The 16,477-nt window shown below is 39.6% G+C and overlaps 1 protein-coding gene across 3 annotated transcripts in view; it reads left to right on the forward strand.

Moving 5' to 3' along the window:
* Window positions 1-16,477, forward strand: part of GREB1L (GREB1 like retinoic acid receptor coactivator) — a 130,396-nt gene that overhangs the window by 65,175 nt on the left and 48,744 nt on the right. The window contains exons 6-14 of one of the 3 annotated variants that reach the window (XM_063077061.1): window positions 5-133; window positions 2,698-2,814; window positions 3,407-3,526; window positions 4,574-4,711; window positions 6,377-6,562; window positions 10,422-10,748; window positions 11,810-11,938; window positions 12,504-12,638; window positions 14,842-15,039. In XM_063077061.1, coding sequence (XP_062933131.1) covers window positions 5-133; window positions 2,698-2,814; window positions 3,407-3,526; window positions 4,574-4,711; window positions 6,377-6,562; window positions 10,422-10,748; window positions 11,810-11,938; window positions 12,504-12,638; window positions 14,842-15,039 — 1,479 coding nt within the window. The remainder of the gene's footprint in view (window positions 1-4; window positions 134-2,697; window positions 2,815-3,406; window positions 3,527-4,573; window positions 4,712-6,376; window positions 6,563-10,421; window positions 10,749-11,809; window positions 11,939-12,503; window positions 12,639-14,841; window positions 15,040-16,477) is intronic. The other 2 variants (XM_063077062.1, XM_063077063.1) reach the window with 2 other exon arrangements.

Raw genomic sequence — 16,477 nt, forward strand, 5'->3', positions numbered from 1 at the left:
AAAGATTCACCGATTATCAGTCCAGCTAATTCTGCAATCAATTTAAGTGGAGCTCAGGACCTGACCCGGAATAAGAATGTTGTGAAGCCATTGGCTTTATCTTTGCAGGTTGTAGGGAAGACTTTTGCCACAGGTGATGTTTTCCTCACTTATATTTCTTTGGTAAATACATAGTCTATAGAAGACTTATGTGAAATTTAATCAACAAATTGATAGAAGAAAACAGAAGCTGCTCATACCTGCCAGTTGAAGATAGAAGTTAGACTGTCTGTAATAATGTATTATCGTACGAAAGTTTGTGTTCCCTGTGTTCCAACCAGAAGAGTCAGGGAATGATATTTGGTGCACAGAGGAGACACAGCAGTTTGATTCTGTTCAACAAACATCTCTTGGGCACCTGCTGTGACTAGGAACTGGGGATACAAAGATAAGTAAGGCCCAATTCCTGATTCCTAATGTCTTTGTAATCTAGAGGAGGAGAGAGACCTATAACAAAATATTTTCAGTGTCCTGCAACAAATATGACAATATTCTAGGGGAGCAAGGAGAAGAGGTTACTTTAGACAGTAATAAAGAATGAGTTCTTGAAAGAGCTCGGTCACCAGTGAGGAGGAGGTATTCACTGTACAAAGGAGTGCAAAGGCATTTCAAATTCAAGAAACAGGCAGGAACAAAGGTTAAAAGGAAAAGGGTGGGGGGACAGGAAAGCAGCATCATGTGTGCAAAAACTTCCAGCAGTTTGGACTTGTTAGAACCATAAAGTGTAAAATTCAGAGAGTGGCAAGAGGTGAGCAAGTGGTGGGCAATGGGAAGTCTCAGGAGCCCAAGCTTAGGAAGCACGGGTTTTACTCTATAACTTATGGAGCAGAGGAATGACATGGTCTGATTTGAACTTGAGCTAGATCATTTTGGCAGTAATGTGTAAAAAGAAGACAAGAGGTAGGAAAACTAATTGGAGGTCATTACAAGAGTCTAAGTGAGAAATGATGAGGTCCTTAGGCAGAGTGATAGTAGGTTAGAGAAGAGACAAATTGGAGTGCTACTAAGCAAGTAAAATCACCAGAACTTGACTGATTAATGTGAGCATGAAGGAGAAGAAGAGGCCTCAGTCGATGTCCATTTTTCTGGGCTAATGGTGGTGCCATCACCTGAGACATGGAAGGAAGAGAAGATTCTCCAGGAAGAGATTGTGAATTTGATTTTGCACATGTTAAATGTGAGAAACCCGTGAGATATCCATGTAGAGCTATTCAGCAGTCATTTAATTCATCATAGGGGGAAATCAGGACTGATAGTATAGATTTGAGCCACTAACGTGTAGTTCAAATCATCAGAGGGAATACAATCAGCCAAGGAGAGATGTAGGATAAGGGCAAGCTGCAAATTAAGGATAGAAACCCTAGAAAAAGTTCAGTGTTTAAGGAGAAGAAATGGTAACAGAGGTAGAAGAGGAATGAGCAGAAAGAGAGCCTATCATTTTTGGAAACTTTTCAACAGTTAGGCATTATAATTAATGCAGCCACTTTATTCTTACTCCACTCTAAGAAGTCTTGTAGGATCTTCCGGTTAGATTATAGACTTGAACAAATTGAATTCAAGTTTTTATAGCATTACAAAAATCAATGAAATAATAGATCAGTAATCATCATGGTCATCGAAAACATCACAGGAAAGACTGAACAACTTTATATGCAAGGACCAGGCTTACAACTTTTGAAGACACTAATCAAACTTAAAATCACCAGAAGAGAGAAAACTGGCCACTATCTGCCTCCTGATAAAAGTATACAACAATATTTATGAGATCCTCTTGCCCAAAAAATTGAACCTGAATTTGAACAAGCCTCTATATCTAATAATAAGTTTACTAGAAATACAGAGGACAAGAGAATGTTAAATGACACCGTGGATATTCAATCAGCAAAATCCATAAAATGGGAAATTCTGCCAGATTTTCAGCAAATTAATTGTAATGAAAAAAAAAAAAAAGGAGGGGAATCCTATAGATTAAAAGAGGTTTAAGGGATCTTTTTAAATCCCAATTGGAACAAGCCAACTATATAAAACCATTTCTGAGATCATTGGGGGAAATTTGAATACTAACAAGGTATTTGATGATATTAAGAAATTAATCATTATTAATTTTAAGTATAATAATATTACAGTTATGTTTTTTAAAAGAGTTTTTCTCTTTTAGAAACACATACAGAAGTATTTATGGATTAAATGATATGATAAATGGGTTTGCTTCAAAATAATCCAAAGCATGCATGTGTGTATGTGGAGCGGAAGGAGGTACAGGGTATAGATAAAGCAAGATGAGCTATGTGTTGACACATGTGGAAGCAATTTAGTGTACTATTCTTTCTCCTTTTGTATATGTTTGAAATTTTCCAAGATACAAAGTTAAAAAAAAAAAAATGGTTTTCCCTTTCTTTCACTCATCATCTCCAAAGGCTTCATTGAAAATGATTCTGAAAGATCCCTGAGGGTCCCAGGAACTCATTTTTAGGTGACATTTAATTTCAATGAAGGTACTACTCTCAGGTTGTAGTTGGTGTTATGCAACTGGGCTGAGTCCTATCAATGAGGTTCCTTTGAATCCTAGAGTATGAGGTTTACTGGATGGCTGCAGCGTCACAGTAAGCAGTGTCCTGCCAGCCTGTTCTGAGCAGCCCCTGTCCTTGTCTTCTACAGATGCTGCTAATGGAAACAGTAGCCATGGAGGGAAGAGCATTGCATCCAGCTCCACTCCAGCCCGTCCAGGGAATTACTCTTTGTCACCAAGATCTAGCTATACATCAGGAGACCAAGGTACAACACCCATCTTAGCATTTTGAAATAATGCACTTAGTTATGGTAGAAGTGCTATGGCTTTCAGACTGATGAATTATCTGGCAGCACATTCCAGAGTTTTTCTTCAGCTTGTTATACAGGGTTTGGAAAGTTTATGATTAGTGTGAACGGTAATGATTAAATGTCTTGGTGATTCTACATGATGAGCCTAACTGGTTAAGAAAGTTGAAACAAATGTATAAGGAAGTATCTTGAAAAACCATGGATTTTGCTGACCAAAGTACAGGATTCAAAATTCCTCTTTTATGTGACCCTGGGCAAATCTGAGCCTTTCTTTATCCATCTACAATATGAGTATAACAATAATACTTTCCTACATTTTCACAGGGTTGTTGATAGAATCAAATGAAATAATCTGGTAAAACTGTAAATTGTAAAACAGCATGCAGATGTTAGGTGGTTGTTAGTGTGGCTTTTTCTAACTATCTTCACCTCTAGAAGACTGACCTAGACTTTGAGTATAATCAAGTTAAAGGTCCTATGTTTCTTTGGCATTCTTTCTTTCTTCCACATTCCTGAGGACAAGGCTGTCTTTCTTTTTTGTCTTCAGCTACCATGTTCATTTCTGGGCCACCAAAGAAACGACATCGGGGATGGTATCCTGGGTCACCTGTCCCCCAACCTGGTTTAGTTGTACCTGTTCCTACAGTTCGCCCTCTTTCAAGAACTGGTAAGATTTTAACAGGAGATGGGTTTAAGGTTTTTTTAATTAGCAGAGAAACATTCTACTCATTTTCTTTCCCTGCACCTTTGAAGATAAATTTCCTTAACCAACCGTTGTGTCCAATATTATGTAGGGATATTGGTAGAAGCTAATATTTTGTCCTCATCACATCTGCCTTCCCTAGAAGCATATGTACCATTGCAACTGAGCTTAATTCAACAAGTGGCTTAGTTTTAGCTCACAGTATTGATAAGCCATTCATTATATAGGGCATTATGCTACCAACCCACCATCGTAGGGCACAAATGGACTTGCTTTGCCAGTAGTGGTGTTAGACTTGCCCTCCTGTGATCTGGTTTCTTACCTGGTTTCTGTGCTTATTACTTCTGGCCTGGATGGTTCAGTCTGTAGCTAGAAACCTGAAAAACTGATTCATTATACCCAAACTGTGGCTATTCGGTGCCCACGGTTATATGTTCAAATGTGCCTACCTTGCTATACTTAACACAGACAATTCTAAATATGCCAATTTTAGACGTAGATGGGGTTCTTTAAAAATTGTTTGTTTAAGTAAATGGTATTAAAGATCACACAGAAATCTTACATACACAAAGAATTATGCCAGTATGTTACTGTGGTCGCCTCTAGGTAGTACTAATTAACAATGAGTTTATCCTTCTTCACACTTTTCTATACTTTTCAAATTTTCTATAATGAGCAGATATTGCCATTGATAATCCAGGAGGGGAGGGGAGATAAAATACAAAATAGGATAAAAAATGTTGTGTGTGATAAAAATGACTGGAAGGAAAACTATCAAAATATAAAATAGTAGTTATCTCCAGGTGATATGATTTTGGTTGACTTTTTTCCTTCCTTTTGTTTTTTTCACTTCTACTTTTATATAATAAACACAAATTACTGTAATGGAAAAAAAACCATTAGGCTTCTAAAACTTGTATATTGAAAGTATTAAAACTGTGTTGCTTTCCATTGTATTTCATTTAGCTTTCACATCTAATTCTTCCTGTCAAAAAACTTTTTTTCTCCTAGAGCCTCTTTTATCTGCCCCAGTTCCACAGGCCCCCTTAACTGGAATTTTACAACCTCGGCCCATTCCTGCAGGGGAAACTGTAATTGTTCCTGAAAACCTGCTGAGTAATTCAGGAGTTAGACCAGTAATTCTGATAGGTAAGGCAAAGGAATTCCAAGTTGCCTGTGTCTTCTGGAATCTAGGAGTGTTTCTCCATTCTGTTGTGTTTATTCATGTGTTCATGAGTATATTCATTTATCCATCTGTTGATTCAGCTTTTCTTGGTCAGTTCCTTCATGCTATATTAAGAATATAGGCAGTCTTTTTACTCTCAAGGAGCACTGTTTAGTGGGGGAGTCTGACCCCCCCACTAACCACTGGGGTTAGTAAATAACCATTACAACATACCGCGATAACCATTACAACACACTGTGATGTATGAGCTGGTAGAGTTTCACAACCAAGAGCTATAAGAATTCAGAGGAGAGAGGGCTTACCTCTCTGCCTGGAGGGGTCTCAGAAGATTTCTCAGAGGTGATGTTTAATCTGGGTCCTGGAGGGTTGGTAAGAGTGGACAAGGTGATGGTGGGGGAGGGTACATTCCAGTGAAAGTGAGCCAGAACACAGAGAAAAGAAATAAGCTAAGCTAGCTAACAGTCCCCACTCAGGAGAACCAATAGGCCCCAGAGATGCAGGTCTGAATTGTGCAGAAGCATCTGTGAATCATCAGTATCTTTAAAAAGTCAGCCCTTCCAACCTGTCTACAGGTGGAGTTATAGAAATTTAGGCATCCCTACTTTCCAGGACTTAGTACCTTTTATACCCACATCAAAAGATCTGGGGCCTAGCCTAGGTCAGAAGGAGACTGCCTGCTTTACCTTCAGGACAAAACAAAATGTTTAAGCTCTACAGTCTTGAGGTTGTGTGTTTATGAGAGCTGTTATCTGCCTCTTGTGGTTAGCCTGAGCCCACAGACTTGGATGGTTTTCAGGCTACCAGGCTACCCTGTCCACTGATGCTGGATCTGTAGGCACTTGGGGAATCCCAGTTGTTTAAATTCCATAAGGTTCAGGAAGTTTTTATTGAACATTCTCATAGTGCAACTAAACCTGGGAAAGATATGTAGAACATGGGGACCTTTGGTCCTGTGGTGCCTGCCTTTTAGAAAGTCTCACAGACAGACTGTCCTCTCTACCACACCATCAAAACAAGGCACATTTTAACATATTTTTCTCCTATCTACTTCTAAGGTAATTTAGGCTGTTTACTGATATTTAGGAAGAAAACATAACGAAAGTAGCTATTATAGCAAAAGCTATTATAGTAGAAATCTCCAGGCACCTGCAACTGGTAGAATATTGCTGTTGACCGATGAATTTAGCTTTTTTTTTTTTTTTTTTTTTTTTAAAGAAAACCTCAGGAAGTAAAACATGTCATTGTAGTTTGTTTCTTTGTTTGTTTTCTGATTTCTTATCTGAAAAGAAACTTGATCAGGAACCTTATTGGAAAGTATTTTATTATTGCAGTTTTACAAAGGACACAGAGATGTTTTGCAAACTCATCAATCTTTTATGGCAGAGATATAATATTAACATGTCTCTTCTGTGGAAAACAGAGATAATATGAGTATTTTGCTTCCTGTTTTAATATAAGGATAGAATTTGAAGCATCCAAGTGAATTCCCTAGGACTGATATATTTGAGCGATGTGTTTGATAGCCATCTGAAAGCAGCGAATTTTGTTGAGCGTCTTTTATTCTAATTGAGCAAGTGTACCTGGTTGTGCATCAAAAAGAAATGTTGAACCTGCTTTTATTGGGGCAGGCTATGGCACTTTACCCTATTTCTATGGAAATGTTGGTGACATTGTTGTGAGTCCTCTGCTGGTGAACTGCTACAAGATTCCACAGTTGGAGAACAAAGATTTGGAACAATTAGGGTTGACTGGCAGCCAACTCCTGAGTGTGGAAAACATGATTCTTCTGACGATACAGTATCTTGTGCGGCTGGGTAAGTTATTTTTGATAATCATTTGCTGGTGACTATCTTTATTCTTTTTTTGTAACGTCCTTTTCCCTTTCTTTCTCACATTCATCCACCTGTCTCTCTCTAATTTTCTTTCTTTCACGTTTCACATTCTTTTCCTTCAGCACCATTCTGTGTGACTTTTTTCTTTCCTCTCCACTTTTTTTCTAACTCCTTTCCTTTTCTCTTGGCTTCTTTGGGTCCTAGCAGAGATGAATTGTGCCACCTAGTGTCCGGTCTTATGATGCTCCAAATGTCTCCAAAGTAATCGATGTAGGCAGAACCATAAAGATTGTACCATGGGCACCCCTTCCCTGGGGAGTCCGGCCAGGCCATCTTTCTGAAAGTGCAGCTACCATTTGGAATGCAAACATAGCCATTGTCTTACACAATTATTTTTCAATTTTCCACTTAACCTTTTATCTTATTTATCTGGTGTCCCTACACTCGTTTTTTCCCCCTTCTCTACTACACACCTTTGATGTAGTTCCATCATGTTCTCCTTGATTGAGGTAGTAACCGTGGACCTCCCTGGAAGGTTCTCTAAACTTTAAGGTAAGGGGGATACATAGGTCATGAACCTTTCACTTCCTCTATTTGATATGTCCTCCTGAGCCCCACAGTGGGTAATGCAGGTGCCCTAACAATAGCATAATGGTTCAACAGCATTTATATTGAAATGTCCTTTATTTTGCAAACTGCAGTAGGCCATCTAATATGCAGCCTAATTATACACTCACTCAAGGACTTCAAGCCACTGATTTTTTAGAAAAATGTTCAAGACATAAAATTACACATGAAAAATTTTGTGTACTCTCGTGAATTTTTTTAATGTTAGAAAATACCTCTGTATTTAGACATAATAAAAACACTGAGCTAGACAGTGTTAAAAACAAAACAAAACAAAAGCTTCAGCAGACCAGATTCAGCCTTTGAAACATCAGTTAGCAACCTTGGCTAGAACTATTAGCGTCCTGAGAGGCTGCTTTGACATAGGCTGATCATGCTTATTGATAGGTACTAAAATTATAAAAATCACCTGATCTACAGCTCCTTTGATGTTATAATTTTAATTGCTATATACTCACATTGGACTGTGGACTATGTTCTAAAATCTAAAACCAGTTTCTAGATGCACCCAAAATCAGTAAAACAAGGCTTCATAGAGCAATGCTATTATAGTAAATAAAGCCAATCACTATAGCATTTTTTAATCTGATTAACAATTTATAAATCAGAGTTCAAGTTAATTAAATGAACCAAATCATCAACATAAAATGTCTTCCTTTAAATTACTAAAAGCTCTTATCTTAAAGAAATAGAAGAATCTCTTTTAAAGTACACAAGACTCTTCTCTGCCTTGCAGGATCAATTCTCTCCAGAGTTTTACTTCCAGTCAATTAATTAGATCTCTCAGTGTGCAACATGAATAGCTATTTCTTTCTTTTTTAAAAAACTAAACTTTGTATATTGGGATTTTCTGCCCCTTAACAACTAACTGTTCTGGTGTCCTTGGAAAAAAATTTTTTTTTGCCTTTTGCGGTTTGGGGAAGACAGCAAGAATAGTTTCACATATGCCATGGATTATAGACATTTAAAAGAATAAATCCAAACTTCTAAAAGGACAGTTTTAATACTTTGGTGACTCAGTTACCTAGAGGTAACAGAGAAGAAAAGCAAAATTCTTCAGAAGGAACAGACCTTTTCCCTATAGTCATTAAAAAAAAAAAAAAAACAACTGTTATTTCACAATCTGAAAATCTTTTGAAATAGATAATGAAATCAGCAAAGTCAAGGATTCTTGGAGGGCTCTTCTGTTGGAACCTTTTCTTTTTCTGTTAAGGTAGCTCTATCTGAAAAGCCATTAGAATTGATGTCGGGACTAAACCAAGTTACTGGAGATCAGCACTTGAAGGAAAAAATTACTATTATCAAGCTTGCAAAAAGTGGAGAAAAGCCTCCTGCAATTTAGCTGTAAAGGCTGAGGATAAAGAAGTGATAGTTGATGATGAGAAGCAAGGCATTTTACTCTAGGTCTCTTGCCTCACTTACACTTTAATATTTTTTCCCCATTTCTCAATTCCTAGCAGTACTTCAGTCTATAAAAGTGAGTTTTAAGACAACAAAAATGCTGTGAACATGTTTGATAATTTTTTTCCCCAGGATGCCTTTATATTTATAATTAATTATGCTTCCTAATAGAGCATGTTACTCAATCCTGGTTTGGCGTGGGTCTTATGGACACATCTGTTAACCAGGCCTCTGAGCCTTCAGGTTGTCAATGAGAGAAGTAGGGAACTGCAGACAGTCAGGGCCACCTGCTTGTGAGCCGTCATATGTTCTGGTGAAAAAAAGCTTTAAATAGATGACCACCTTCCCTTCATTTGGTACAGTCAGTACAGATCTATCCACTTTGAGTACTACTGTGTATCCAGTGATCACTAACCATGATACTAATTTGATAAAGCTGAATTAAGATAAAAAGTCTTGGTGGCTCCCAGGTGATTAAAAAGAAGAAAGCATCCACCTCCGCCTAGCAAGTGACTGAGCAGGATGTGAGAAACATAAACATAAAGTAAGCCTTACAATTGTCCTGCCCTGTTTCCATGTATAAAAGAGAAAAATCTGTCTATGCAGATTCTGCTTTCCTACCTCTCTCTGGCCCCCAACCAATCATGGAAGAACTGTTTTCTCCAATTAAAATTGTTTATTTTTAAACTATGTAATATTTAATTTTTCTTGTCTTAAAAACATTATTAAACCCTCCATTTTCTTACTTTCCCAGAAAAAATGGGCAGGGCCTAGGACTCCACTTATCCCTATTAGAGGAAGGAAAGATTTCTGAGCACTCAGGGTGCCTCCTTCCCACGCAGAAGTCCAGTTCCTCATCCCTGTGTTCTTTCGTAAGGGGCTTTTAGCCCTGGGTTTTGAGGCTATTGCCTGGTCTCAGGTCACAGACACTGAGGATTCTGTGTATCTGTTTACAGGAGCCTGAATTTCAAATCTCAGGTTTACACGGAAATAAATGACTGAATAGAGAGAGCGCATATATTCTCACCGGTTTCACTTTAAACTAAATGTAGAAATCTTAGTTCATTTGTTTCACTTGAATGCCAAACACTGACTTGTTTATTTTGTTTTAAAGACTGGCTGAGTTTCTAAAGAGAATAAGAAGCAAATCCCCTAATTCCAGGGGCCACAGATCAGCAGTTTGAATTTAGCTCTAACCATGGCTGGGGAAGAGGGCCAAATGCCGTATTTCACAGTCCAGAATGCTGGAGAATGACTAGATGATGAAAGCATTCTCTAGCTGGGGAAAGTGTGAGGCTGCCTAAAATATGAGTTGGGAGTGAAAAACAATTAAACTCAACTTTCTTGTGGACAGCATTCTCAAAATTAGGTATAGAGACAATACAGTGAAATGTTTTTCAAAGTACCTATGAATAAATTGAGAACTGAATGAAACCTAAAATTGATTATACACCAGTAGGTTGGCTTCCTATTTCATTAGTCATGAACAATGTCCATAATGTCAAGGTTACTAGGTCAAGAAATATGCCACCTACAATGACTATCTCCCAAGGCATACAATGGAATCAATACATTCTCTTGGTACATTCTCTTTTAAAGAGATCAAGAATAGAATTGAGGCAGAGAAGAGAGAAGGTAAGTTCATGATGGTCAATGGTCAGCAGGGACTCTATACTGGGAGCCAGTACAGGAGAAAGAGCTTATCTGCCAGCTGGAGTATGATGGGCTTAGAAGGACTGCAGAATGGGGGGTGTCTGTCTTCTTTACCCCTGATTTTTTAAATTCCAGCTGTAATTCTTTCTCTTCAATGTAGGTCCTGATCAGATACCTCTCAGAGAAGAATTTGAGCAAATTATGCTGAAAGCTATGCAGGAATTTACTCTGAGAGAGAGAGCCCTGCAGATGGGCGCCCAGTGTATACCTGTGTCTCCAGGACAACTTCCCTGGCTTGCTAGATTGATCGCCAGTGTATCTCAAGACTTGGTTCATGTGATCGTGACCCAAAACTCTTTGGCAGAGGGCATTTCAGAGACATTGAGGACTCTCAGTGAAATGAGACACTATCAAAGGCTACCAGATTATGTTGTGGCAATTTGTGCATCTAAAATCAGAGGAAATGAATTTTGTGTGGTGGTGCTAGGTGAGTAATGTGGGGTTTTTTCGTTTTTGTTTAATCCATTCACTCAATTTATCTGTCCATTTGAAAAATATTCATTGGGTTTTTCAGGCACCCACATAGTCAACATCTTGTTAATTGCTCCAACTTGGGCTCTTCTTCCTTATTTTAACTTTTCCTTTCCTCCTCAGATAAGGTTTTTATAGTCCTCAGTTTGGCTGGTGCCCCAGTCAGCTGGTTGCAGGAGCATTATTTCAAAGCTCATCCTAGTAACAGATACCCTTGTCTCATATAACTTCTGTCCTTAAAATGTTTTGGAAATTTTACCATGTTGGCATGTGATAAAGCCAGAGTCACAGGTGGCCTAAGCCAGTGAATGAAATTTGCCAGAAACTTAGCTCATGATCTCCCCTCCTCACTGGAGTCTCTTTAATGTTATAACATCTACTCAAAAGAAAAGCCTACAAAAGCTGGTGCATTACAAAATGTGGGTGGTTTTTTTTTTTGCTGTATGCTAACTTTCTATCAGGCACCATTCTTGGTAGTCATTTGGACTAAATTTTGCTTCTCTCCTCTCTGTACTGAATGTCTCTCACCCCATCCTACCACAGAGTCTGAGCCCCCTTACTGTGGCAAAACCTGTCTGCCCACCCTCTGTGCTATATGTATTTTCAGAAAGCTTCATCAGTGTGATACATTTATGTTTTTAGTTTTCATTTCTAAAAACAACAACATAAGTTGTTTTGTTTTTAAGGCAAATATTCATAATAATGATGCAAACACAATTTTAATACTTTTTTTATATTCTTCTCTAGTCTTTAAACACGTGTGTATGTTTTCACAGTTCCATCATTTTTCCCCGTGATCACCTAGCATTATAAACATTTTCTGTTTCTGTCTATAGTTTTCAAATTGACATTTCAAATGCTGCCTAATGGTCCACATCTTTTGACGTGCTGTGATTTTCTTAACCAAGTTCCTATAGTTACATGCTTCAATTGTTCCCAATTGCCGCTATTACCAATAATGTCACAGTGCACATGTGTTCTCTTGCCACGTCATCTCTTCTGCCCTCTGTTCTGCAGGTCAGCATCAGTCCCGAGCTCTGGCAGAGAGCATGCTCACCACAAGTGAGTTTTTGAAAGAAATTAGTTATGAGCTCATCACAGGAAAGGTCAGTTTCCTGGCATCACATTTCAAAACCACATCATTAGGTGAGTGGGTTGTAAGATTCGGCAACACTGCCAGCCCCAAGTTGCATGATTTTCTGGATTTAAATCTTATCCTGTCAAGGCAATGAGTGTGGAGCTTGCCAGCTGACCTTTTATTTGGAATGGTTTAAGTATTTTGTTACTAACACCACAGGAAGCAGCAAGAGGGCCCAGAGGAAGGCACCTCGGTACTAGGATCAGAAGCCTCAGCTCAGCCACGACCTTGTTGAGTGACCTTGGGCGAGTCTCTTCCTGGATCTCAGTTTTCTAATATGTCAAATAGAGATAGAATAATCCCATTCTTACCTGCTTTTGAATATTATAGAGGTCAAGAGAGAGACAGCGTGTGAATGCATATAAGCTGTAAGCACAACACCAGCAAGGGTAGCTCATGATAGAGACAGCACTGTGGAGATGGCCAAGTGCAAACTCGGACATGAGCTGCTGGCCAACCAACAGATCTTGATGACAAAGGACCCAACCTAATGGGCCAACCCAGAGACAGGCAAAAGCAACACAAACATATCACTCCTTATAACCTTCTTATCTCCGCTTGATGTTGTAATAGGCGATGACCTGGACAAGCTGCTAGAAAAAATGCAACAAAGAAGAGGAGACAGTGTGGTGACCCCTTTCAATGGAGACCTTAACGAATGTGTGTCACCTCAGGAGGCTGCTGCGATGGTTCCCACACAAACCCTGGGTAATGTCGCCTTAGACCAAGAGGAGGAAGTCAGTCCTTAGGACAGACATTACAGACACAAAGTTATGCTGAGGGCTTTGAGAATCTTCAAGCCATAGATAATGACAGGCTTTTTCTTATTGTCCACATGATAAATCTGGTTCAAATTAAAATTGCCCGCCCATGTGACCTGGATCAAAGGCCTTGTTCTTAGTAACTAAGTCTCCTAGAATTAAAATCAAAGACTATCTTAAGCAGTCTCTTTTTTCCCTGGAAGATTCCGGGGTCCTCGGTGCATTTTCCTCAAGTCCAGCAGTTCTGCTCAGAGAGCTGTCATGCCTGCTGAGGGCAGCACAGAACTGCTTGAAAGAGTTTAGACTGCAGGCCATGCAGGGTCGCCGGCTCAGCTCCTTCCCTTACTCTGACTGTAAAACACACATAATCTCAGGCATAGGGAGGCCTTTCGGGCAGATAGAGCAGCAATACTAACACCTCATCTGCCCCACAGCAGCTGCAGGGGCTTAACATGGGGCTGGGGGGTAGGGATAAGAAATCCCATTCCTTTGGGTTCATATTCCTTCCCCAATTTGCTGATTGACAGGGACAACATAGGAGAGGGTGGGAAAAAAGAACAGGAGGAAGGAAAGATGGGAAACAGACCCAAATAAGCTGCTGCTGACAGCCATTTGGCTCCACTCGACAGGAATGCATCATTTATATGGTAGGGTTGCCTTCGACAATAAAAGGAGCATGGCTTGGCGTCAGCTCAGTCTTAAGACAAATGCAAATACAGGCAATAAAATGTTTTGACTTCTAGATGTTATTTGGCAATTAAGTGATTATCCAGATTATCTAAAATGTGTTTATACTATTAACACATTTTTTAAAATTCCCAAAGTACTTACAAATTCCCAAGTACATATCCTTGATTCCCTGTTAAAGAAACATTGCTTAGAGATATTTTTGTTTCCTCAAACCAAAATTTGCTAAGTAAGTTAAATCTCCAAAGGCACGTAAATGTTAGTCCCACCCATCCACCCTGCGAAATGAAGGAAATAACAGCCTGACTATATCAGAAGACAGGCTTATTTTGATTGGCAGTCTTTGTGGGTCAAAAACTATTTGGGCTACTATTAAAAGTTGCAGCTTTGGATTTTTCCAGTGGGTTCTCTTAGCCAGTAGGGAAGCCACCCATTTTAAATCTCCCCTGGCAGTCAGTGTCCATGGTGGCTGGGATATCGTGAGGACTGTCTTTGGGTTGCATCACAGTTTGATTTTAGAAAGCATTAATTAGCACAGGTTAATTAGGCCTTTGTGATTCTGTTACAGTCAGACTGCCACACCTGATCCTGATAAAAAGTAGCCCTTTAAGGAAGGATTGGCTGCTGCCTGCTTAGGTGTTTAGCTGACTAAGCTTGTTTCTTTCATTGTGTGTACCTACCTGCACGCACATATGAAAAAGATTGCTTGATTATAACTTGTACTAAAAGCCACTGACATGCTTAGAATATCTGGGTGGTGCTTTTGTAATATGTCACCTACTGAGTGACCAGCTGGCTATGCCATGAGTCAAGTCTGTTCACATAGTCCAGGCGTCAGCACTGGAGTTGACTACCACCACCTAGACCTGCCAAGTCACAAGCACTGGCAAAGTCGAGTTGAGGTGGAAAGAAGGTGAGGGTCGTGTCTCAGTGACCTACGTTATATAGTCACCAGGAGGGGAGTTTCGGACCATGTTGCAACTGACTTGCTAAAAAGGAAATGTTTACTCTGGTGTCATTCAGAAAAGCTCAAAGGAACTCAGCACTATTATAGTTACAGCATCGCCTCCTTTCCTGAACTGGGTCTGGGTTAGGCCTCTGACCTGTACTGATATTCCTAAAGAAAACTGGGAGCTCTCCTCTTTCCAGAGATGAGTCCCAGCTCCAGCTGTGAGAGTGTAATCTGTCCCTACCATTTCTGAGTTGGGAAGGGGGTGCTGAATTAGCGTTTGTCAATCGATCGGTTTTAAAATAATACATTTGTAAAACTGCCACAGCTCCTTCTGAGCACAGCCTCTCAGCCAAGTTTTCAGGGAAAACAGGCAAATCTATTGAGAATAGCAGGTAAGAATTCTTGATCACAGAGCATTACTTAGCATGTGTGTTGTATGTCCCCACATGAGTTCATAGTGGCCATCACAGAAGTACATTAATCTTGCCCTTATGACTGTTTTTTATTTTAGATTTAGATAACGAAATCTTCCAAATTTACCAACCACAGCTTACAGTTGCCAGAAAACTCTTATCCCAGGTGTGTGCTATAGCAGACAGTGGCAGCCAGAGCCTGGACCTTGGCCACTTCAGCAAGGTAGATTTCATCATCATTGTCCCCAGATCCGAGGTTCTGGTCCAGCAAACTCTTCAACGGATTCGACAATCAGGTAAGAGTGACCTTTCAAAGAAGAACCTACCTAGATCCAGTCATCGGTCCCCTCTGCCTCTTTCCTTTGCTGAATCCAAAGGTTTATAGAACACTTAAAACTTCAGTAATAAAAATCAGAAAAGCACTTTAAATGTTACTTTGAATTTATCTGTAAGTTTTCCTTCCAAGGTAAAGAGTAAATGGATGTGCGTGTTTGCCAGACACTGTAAAGTCCACGCAGCAATCCATGGGACTGGAAACTGGTCATTCATTTATAAAGAGAAATTTTCTCAAGGCAAGGACAGCCCTGTATGGGATGATGGAGTCTGTGCACCTGAACTCCTTCTGTGTTCAGATAGGTCACATTCTCATAGGCAGATTCTTGGACATCACCAGCACATTTTCAACCTAAAAACCAGAACACCAACCCCCACGTCAACAATGACAAGCCTCGTTAAAAAAAATACAAGGTTAGAATTATCCCTAATAACTTTAAGAGAATAAGTCTAGAGGAAAAAGTATTTTTCCTAGAAAATGTATAAAGGTAGAGTGCAAAAAGTTTACAAGTCTGTAGTGAATAATATCCCTTTTCAAAAATAAAATTTGCTTAGAATCGCAAGAAACTATAGGAAATTTAGAAAATTGGAACAGCTGAAAAATGCTTGCCTTTGTAAACTAGGTTTGAAAAAGAGATTATAAAAATCAAGTTGCTTCTGATTGCCTTGACTGGGGGAAAGACACATGCATGCACATGTACACACACACACACACACACACACACATTTTAGCTGGGGGAAAGACACATGCATGCACATGTACACACACACACATACACACACACACACACACACACACACACACACACACACACAGATTTTAGCTGGAAGGTGAATCTTTTTACCACAGTAGAGAATTTTATTCTCAATATATTTGAAACAAGCAGGAAGCAGAAAAATGTGAAAGTGCTTAAAACGTGGTTTGTATGTTCCATACCTATGACACAGTGCCTCTGAAAAATTACAGTGCATGCAGATCACCTGGGGATCTTGTTAAAATGCATATTCTCTTTCAGTGGGGCTGAGTGGGCTCCAAATTCTGCATTTCTAACAAGCTTCCAGGGGTGCCGAGGCTGCTGGTCAGAGGACCACGCTTGGAGTAGCTCGGCTCTGTAAGAAATCTTTCGTCGCTTGTTCCATGGACCAGATGAGCTGGCTGACAATGGATTTTTCCCTCTCTCTTTAACCTCTCTTGGTGGCTGTGACTGACACATGTAGTCTTGTCCATATTTTCCGGAGGCCCAAGTTCCTGGTTAACAATGCAATGTTCTTTTTAGCCTCTAATTTCCTGAATGATAAGTTGCAAAATGACCTGTTGGAAATATCACCTTGCCGGTGATGAGCTGAGAAGGGCAGTACCTTCTCTCATCGCCCTCCCAGAAACCAGGGGGATTCAGTGCT

This window comes from Cynocephalus volans, chromosome 13 (genome assembly GCF_027409185.1).
Source record: "Cynocephalus volans isolate mCynVol1 chromosome 13, mCynVol1.pri, whole genome shotgun sequence".
In the NCBI taxonomy this organism is placed as follows: Eukaryota; Metazoa; Chordata; class Mammalia; order Dermoptera; family Cynocephalidae; genus Cynocephalus; species Cynocephalus volans.